Genomic DNA, 8,175 nt, shown 5'->3' with positions numbered 1-8,175 from the left:
ATACACAGCTGGAGCAGACATGGAATACGGGGGTGCAGAATGGGTAAAAACTGCGGTGGTTTGTACACCCCCCGAGGAGCCAAGCATCGGTCACACCGGTGGATGCGGGAGCGCTGCTCCTGCGGGAGGCACCCCCGGCAGCGGGAGGAGGAGGAGGAGCGGGGGGTTTCCACGGAACCGCTGCCGAGCCCGGGGCCGCGACAGGTGCGGCGGCGGCGGCCCCCGGCCGGGAGCAGCCGCCAAGCGCGGCCGGCGGGACACGGGGCGAGCAGGGGCGATGCGGCACCTGCCGCGCATAAAAGTGATGGAGCGGCGGGGCGGCGGCGGGCGCGCTGCGGGGCGGCGGGGCCGCGGGGCAGGCGATGCGGGGCTCGGGGCAGGCGATGCGGGGCGCGGGGCAGGCGATGCGGGGCTCGGGGCAGGCGATGCGGGGCTCGGGGCAGGCGATGCGGGGCGGCGGAGCGGCGGGGCAGGCGATGCGGGGCGCAGGGCAGGCGATGCGGGGTTCGGCGCAGGCGATGCGGGGCGCGGGGCGGCGGCGGCGGGCGCGGGGCGGCGGCGGGCGGCGGGCAGCGGCCAACGCGCGGGAGCGGGACCGCACGCACAGCGTCAACACGGCCTTCGGCGCCCTCCGCAGGCTCATCCCCACCCGCCCGGCCGACCGCCGCCTCTCCAAGGTGGAGACGCTGCGCCTGGCGTCCAGCTACATCTCGCACCTGGCCAACGTGCTGCTGCTGCAGCAGCGCCGGCAGGACCAGGCGGCGGCCGCCGAGCAGCCCAGTCCGCAGCCCGTTCAACCCGCTCAGCCCGCTCAGCCCTGCCCGCAGCCCGCTCAGCCTGTTCAGCCCGCTCAGCCCGTTCAGCCTGTTCAGCCTGTTCAGCCTGTTCAGCCCGCTCAGCCTGTTCAGCCTGTTCAGCCTGTTCAGCCCGCTCAGCCCGCTCAGCCTGTTCAGCCCGCTCAGCCCGCTCAGCCTGTTCAGCCCGCTCAGCCTGTTCAGCCCGCTCAGCCCTGCTCTCAGCCCTGCTCTCCACCAGGTGCCTCCGCGCCTCGCTCCATCTGCACCTTCTGCCTCAGCGACCAGCGGCAGCGGGTAAGGGTTGGCTTCGCACGCCGCTCTTTTGGAGCTCTCTGTTGGGGAGGGTGGTTATTGGTATCCCCCGCAGGTTTGGGATTGAACCAGCCAAGGGTTCAGTGCTGTCCTTGGTGCCTCCTAACCTATGTTTTATCCATCGAACAGCGCCGAGAAAAAGAGAAACCATCACCTGGTCCAGCCGTAACCGGACTCTGAACAGGCTGAGGGTCTCGCACCACTCCTGCTCTGACTGTACCACGGCTCTGGGTAACATCGCCTCGCTCGTGCTGCACGTTTACATTTAGATAGCGCAGTCCTGAGAGTTACTTTTTAAGTCTCTGCACTTTGTTTCTTATTGTGAGGGGTTTTTTTTCAGGGTGTTTGGCAAATGAAATTCACTGCCTCTGTTGAGACGGTTGCACCTGGCGCGGCAGCTATTTTAGCGCGAGAAATGTTAAACCTCAGCAGCCAAGCCCTGATCCTGATACCTCCTAAACCTGTGTCGCATGATGAAACTTGAACTTTCAAACACACGGTGTCCCCTGCCAGGGGACCTTGCCATGAACACGCCGTGCCCTCCGCCTCCAGCGCAGCCCGGGCTGCACGCAGCGCTGCCGCCCACTCCTCCAGCTGCACTCCAGCCCTTGGGGACAGGGGTGATGCCGACAGCTGACATGCTTGAGAGGTCTCAACGATGCTGGAAGATTATTTTGAGGTGTTCACAGAAAGTCGGAAAACTTCCAGTGAAAGCAGCCCTGTTGTGCACGGGACGCAGCCAGCACAGGAGAGGAAAGGGGAGATGTGAAGTGTAAGCGATGCTCTTCCCTTAGGAACACTGCCAGTCCTGCCAGCCCTTTAAATAGCACGGGATATTCCTAAATCTGTCTGGCGAGGAGGGTTTCCCGAGGGCTTTTAGCCATCACTCAGGTCGTTCCATAATTGTGCCCTGTACATCATTCAGGTTGTTTATCTCCCTTTAGTTTACTAGCTTGTATATGTTTTTCAGAACTCCAAAAGGCAAATAAGCATTTTCTATTTCCAGATTTGGACATTAATGAAGCAGCAAGCTAAAATCTTGAACCCCAGTAATGCTGGATTCTAAGAAACACCGAGATAGGTTAATTTTGAAATGTTTTTATAGCTATTTATAATATAATTAATTAGGCTTTAATTGATCTTAATTTGTTACTTTGGGAGGCACTCTGTACTCTGTATGACTCCAAGAAGTGCTGAAAGGAAAACGTGTCTCTTTTTCCCTCCCCTGATGCCATCTGTGCCTTGCTGCTCTGGCCAAACGTGAGTGCTGAAGAAGCAGCCCTGTGTTGTTCACTTTTTTTCCTGTACAGAGGCTTCTCTTCTGGCCCTACACAAGTACAAAGCAAATTCTGGCAGTGATTATGAAGAACTTGGCAGGTGCAAGGTTGTGTGCAACCCTAAACTTCACCTTTTTAGTTTCCCTTCTCCCCTGCCCAACACAGCACCCACTTTTTCTGTAGCACAATGAAGAAAACTGCTGTACCTACAGAAATGCAATAAGCTCCTCCTTTGAATTCTAACAAAGAAAAATACCCCAAATCCCAGAAATTCCACATCACGTCAGTCTCTTCAGTTTTTCCTGCAATTTCCTGGATTGAGAGGAGTTTTCTGTTTTTATGTTTCTATCACTAATCTTTTTTTAACAGGGGACTTTCAATTGCCAGATCTAGGTCTCTGTTTTGGCACTGATTTGGGGAGCTGGAACTCTTTACAGCTTTGTACAAAGTGTTTTTAAATTGTTGTGTCTGCCTCTGTGTGTGAGTATAAAGTTCTACAATCATATCTTCCAGGATGTTTTTTAATCAATTTTTAAAAAATTGTCCTTTAAAAAGTTATTTGCTCTACAATTAAAGCTGATCCTACAGTTAGTCCCTACATTCTTATGAACACATTAAACCAAAGCATCTGACCTCTTTATAGATAATTAACATTAATTTATTCATTTAGCTGTATCATTTCATATGATACCCTAAAATGAAAAAACACAATGCAATTTCAAACAATTTCAGAAAACTTTTGCATTGAGTATGCTATGAATTTTGAAATTCTAAGACAATAAAATTGTTTATTTCAGGTTCTCAAAATGCTGTGATTTTATTGCAGTTTTAAGAGATTTTAGTATAGATCTTGGTAAATGACGTATATTTGGATTTAATAAGATATCTTTATACTTAGTTATTAAAGAAAATGTGCACAAAATGTGAGGTCAACTTTTGTACCAAAGTATGAACTGAAATCTCATAACTTGGAACTCTCATTAATAATTTCTAAAATTCTACAGGAGTTTGGTGTTCTCCCTATAAATGTGCTTTTATCTCCCTAGTTTTGTGAAGGGCTTATACAAGATGGTTTTTAATGACAAAGTCAGAACTTTGCCTTCTCTCCTGTTTAATGTGGCCCAGTGTAACATTAAATTCTTCTCTCTTTACTCAGGATAAACTGTTGAATTCAACTGGGCTTGAAGATTTTCTCAAGGTTTCCATTACTAAATAATATAGGAATTTCAGTAACACTGATTGATTGTGGCAGAAATCAGACTCCAGAGCACTGTGGCCCAAATATTTATGGTATAGACAGATAATGTCTATCCAAAGCAATTATAGCACTGATTTCTCTGAGGAATGTTTAGATATGTGTAACTCTGTGTATTTAAATGAGGAGAATGGGGGCAAATCCTTAACTTTGCTGAAATTTATTTGTAATGTAAAACTTCTCTAATCCCAGGTGGGGGGAAAAAAAAGAAAAAAAAAATATTGAGCTGTTACACTGTGATGGGTTTTCTATAAATCAAAGGGAAAATAATTTAATTTCTGGAGACACAGATGAACTGAGGGCTCGGATTACATGTGTAAGGAGCTCATTAGGTTTTTACTGTATGAGCTTGTGTGTCTTATCAATCCTATATTTTTAATCATGGGGCAGTATTATTCATGGCATGAACAAATATACAAGTCAAAATCTTGAGGGTGTCTGGGAGCAAGTACCTTACTTCATTGGAATGATGTGAGTTTTTCCAGAGGTGCCAAACAGCCTCTTGTTCTGCAGATACTGGGGTTTGACCAACTGGGATATTTTATTTGTAAGTGCATTCTGCTCTGTATGTATGAACAGAGGCTTGCCTGATGCCAATCCCAGCTTTGTTTTCCTGTAAACACTTGGCTATTCAATTTACATGATGCATGAATAAAGCAGAAACAGTGAGATATACACCATTTGGTCTCAGATCCTATTAAATTATTGTTAAAATAATCCAAGCATAGTACTTTGTATCAATCATTGTACTTCGCCTGCTACATCACTGTATAAAAACAGCACCAAGGAAAGTGAATAAATCATGTTGTTTGATTTTACTGGTTAAGTTTAAAGAAGCATTTGAACATAGTTCTTGATTATTTATGAATTAATCATAATGCAAGTCAAAGTAGTTTCATATGTTAGCTTCTATTTTCACTTCTGTTCTACAAAACAGAAGTTTTCTTTCATGGAAAATCTGCTTCTTTACAAAAATCTGTATTTGTTTGCAAAATGTGATTATATTTGCTAAAATAAACAGTATTTTTGTTACTAATTTAAAGAATAAACTGCAAACACTGTGATAGAAGCTCTATAGCCATCTCAAGATATAAGTATTTAGTGTTCCTCTTTACCTTGTTCAAATCTATCTCTCCAAGATTTCAGCAGCATACTGACGTGTACGAATGCACCATGTGTGTGCATTGGCAGGAGAGAAGGGAAGTGGGTGGAAAGCTTGGGAAAATGAAAAGTGAGCTTCTCTGCTCAGGCTCTGTGCAATATCCTAAGTGCCAAGCATAAGAGGAGATGGAGGGAGGGAAGGGATGGGGCAAAAACAGAGGGAGAAGAAAGGAAGAGGTTGATTCTTCAGTGGAAGTTCATCAGGGCAGACAAGCAAACAGCCCAGAGTGTGAGCAGTCCCTGCCATCTCTCTGTGCCTTGGCCTGTTGCATTTTCAGCCTGTTGATGCTACAGTGAGAGAATATCGCCAACATTTATATAAAACCCAAACTGACTGCCTAAATAACACCTCTGAAAAGAGAGAATGATGTCTTGATTAACAGTATACTGGATAATACAAGGTGAAGAGAAAGAATTTATATAAAATTGGCTAAAACAGGCATGCTGCAAAGGCAAGAGATCTGGGAAATCTCTTATACCAGAAATCCTTTGAAGGTTGAAAAAAAAAATGTTTCTAATGAATCAACATGAGGATTGTGGGAGAATAAAAGAAAATTATTACTGGGATAAAATATACCATAGAGTTTCATGAAAGCTTGGGGCGGGGAAGCCATTTCTTAATAGTAAGAAGAAAACTAAACTAGCTGCTGTGGATGTATTTCTCCAAAAACCTTCTCAAAATTTGAATATACATTCATATCCAGGCAGCCTAGGTTCTTATTTCAAGTGAAATCCTTTAGCTGTTACAACATAAGTATAAAGTTTTAGAAACCTTGAAGATTCCTCCCACTTTTGATGTGTACAGCAAGAAACACAGGTTTCCCCAGAAGAGGAAGGAGAAAGAGAGGCATGGATGAATAAAGAAGAATAACCAGTAGCCCATCACAGAGGATATTCCCCCTGATGCCAAGAAATCTCCCTCTTTGCAAGGATTTAGTAAAGTAAACTATGGTGCACCAAAGAAAGTGATCCCTTTTTGGTGGTAGATAAAATGAAACAAAATACTTAAGACAAAAGTTGCTTTAGGAAGACCTTATCTATTCTCTTTCATTTACAACATTCACATCACAGAAGTGTTGTGAGATTTTAATTAAACATTTGTAAATTGCTATGTGTTCTTCCAAAGGAGAAGCCAATACAAATAAGACAATTACACTGAAATGGGTGATGGAACAAGGAAGTGATAAAAGCAATTCTACTTGTTATGGCATCTCTCTCCAACATCTTATTGTGTTTCCTTCACATTATTAAAATAAGCCCTACTTTCCAAGCATATGTATGCAGATCATTTTTAAATACAAAGATTGCAGAAACAGGTAATTATTTTAATAAGACAGTGGAGCTTGGTGGGAAGGGTAGGCATCTGTCAGGCCCAGATAAGATCAGACAGCTGTGCTCTATCCTGAAATGATGCCATGAAGCTCAGTTTTCCTGGGGAAATAACATCTTCAGTATGAAAAGCAGCAAAATGAAGTGAAGTCTCCAAACAGATAAGCTGAGAAAACACGAACTCTCAGAGCTCATTTTAATCCAAAATACCAACTCTATATCAGGTGAAAAGATGCAGGATGAGAGAAGGATAACATCTTTACCAAACTGTAAAATAAAGGGTGAGAGGATCATTTCACTCTATAGCCTCAAAATAATCCTTTGTATTAGAAACAAAGGTGATTTTAGCAACAATAATCTCTGCAGAGAGCCACTGGGACAATAAGAGGGTTGGAACACAGGACACCCAGCACAGGCTGTGGGAAGAGAGGTGGTTAAAAAGAGACAAGAAAGCCAAGAAGATAGAAATCCAGCAGCAGTCTCACAACAGCCACACGGGCTGGTAGAGCCAGGCTTTCCCAAGGGACACACAATAAAACCACAAGCAGCAAAAATCACAAGTTGCAATAATTGAATCTTTATTTTCTTTGACTTAAGGAAGAAAGCTTCTCACCACAAGCATAGTTAAGCACTGGAACAGGTCATCCAGAGAGGCTGTGGCAGCCTCTGCCTTGGAGAGCCCCAGAACCTGACAGAGTGAGGGCCCAGTTGGGTCTAACTTTGAAGTCAGCCTTGCCTTGAAAATGGAAGATATATTGAATAATTCAGAATTTATTTTTCTGAATAGAAAAACTTTCCAATCTAATTTTTTTCCTGTGATTTCATGAAATTATGAGCTTAGGGCTCTCTGGAAAGACAGGTTGTAGAAGAGAATAAAAAGAAAAATGCAAGGACTCTGCAGGAAAAAACCCTGGTTAGTGCCTGGATCTATTATGCCAGACAAGATGAGTATGCATACCAGGAGGGAACAAAAAAGATTCTTGGAGAAAGTAGGAACTCAACAGGCCTATAAAGTGAATTTCCATAAATAGAAACTGTTAGAGGCAGGGGTCTGTTTCTATTAGAAGGACTTCTCAGGCCTGAATTAGTAAAGAGTTCTCTATTATTTGTTTTGATGATGGTTAAATGTACAGGTGACAATTTCAGAGGGCCAATTAGAATCAGGGATTAACTCACTATAAATGTTTTTTAAAAGATGTATTTCAATGTAGAAATGTTGGTAGTGCCACATCCATCAGGAATAATGCACCACAGAAACATATGATGGAAAATGACAAGCATAAAATTATTTTTGAGGTGTTGCATATCACAACATGACAAACCTTTACAAGAAAAGCAAACTCCACACTGTATGCAAATTTCACCAGGACTCCTTTTGACAATATTTTCCCTGAATTTTGTCTAAAATATCTGGCTGGGTGGAAAATTTTTTAAAAGTTTTAACTTAGAAGAATATTACAAGTAGAGAAGTACATAGTCTTAACTACAGAGGCTGTGCAAATGAAATGATGGAGAGGGACTTGAGATTGTGAATGCCAAACTAGGTAACAGTGAAAGAGGATATCTGTATCTTATTAACCAGTAAATGTCTCCCAAAGACACCAGCAGTGATATAAAAAGAAGTTATGAGACCCCTGAAGTTTTAAAGGGTAACATTTAAAGAACCTGTGGTGCTGCTAGTGATTGAAGCCTGAGAATATGCTAAATACATGCATATACAACAATTAGACTATCAGAAATGTACAATAGAAGTTTTAGCATCATGGTAAGAGGTAAAACAAAGGGATTCAAGATATATCCATGGGAAACAGGCACGAGGCTGCAGGGAGCAAGATCCTACTGTGTGTTGTTTTGTTACCACTGCAACCGATTATTTTTATTTGCCACACTGCTCAAAGAAAACCTGAGTGGAAAAGACAGGCTTTAATAACAGGTGCTGTGAAAGATAACAGCATAAGTGAGAGTTTCTGGCTGATGTAAGAGGCAGTCTCTGGAACACTCAGTATCTACAGCAGAGTGAAACACCAGCCCTGGAGCAGCCAAG

General features: G+C 43.8%; 1 protein-coding gene across 2 annotated transcripts; it reads left to right on the top strand.

Moving 5' to 3' along the window:
- Positions 1-15: 15 nt before the first annotated feature.
- LOC306804468 (basic helix-loop-helix transcription factor scleraxis-like) lies at positions 16-2,284 on the top strand. 2 transcript variants are annotated; one of them, XM_079311067.1, is made up of 4 exons: positions 16-204; positions 638-818; positions 1,002-1,091; positions 1,239-2,284. In XM_079311067.1, exons 1-4 carry the CDS (start codon positions 20-22, stop codon positions 1,287-1,289), a joined length of 507 nt encoding a protein of 168 aa, XP_079167193.1. In that variant the 5' UTR covers positions 16-19; the 3' UTR covers positions 1,290-2,284. The 2 variants fall into 2 exon arrangements, 1 of the variants encoding a protein (XP_079167193.1); XR_013774886.1 differs by lacking the exons at positions 1,002-1,091; positions 1,239-2,284 and having other exon boundaries at positions 171-301; positions 638-779.
- The last annotated feature ends 5,891 nt before the right edge of the window (positions 2,285-8,175 follow it).

This window comes from Erithacus rubecula, assembly GCF_903797595.1.
Source record: "Erithacus rubecula genome assembly, chromosome: 8".
Lineage (NCBI taxonomy): Eukaryota > Metazoa > Chordata > Aves > Passeriformes > Muscicapidae > Erithacus > Erithacus rubecula.
This window is presented reverse-complemented; position numbering and strand designations above follow the sequence as displayed.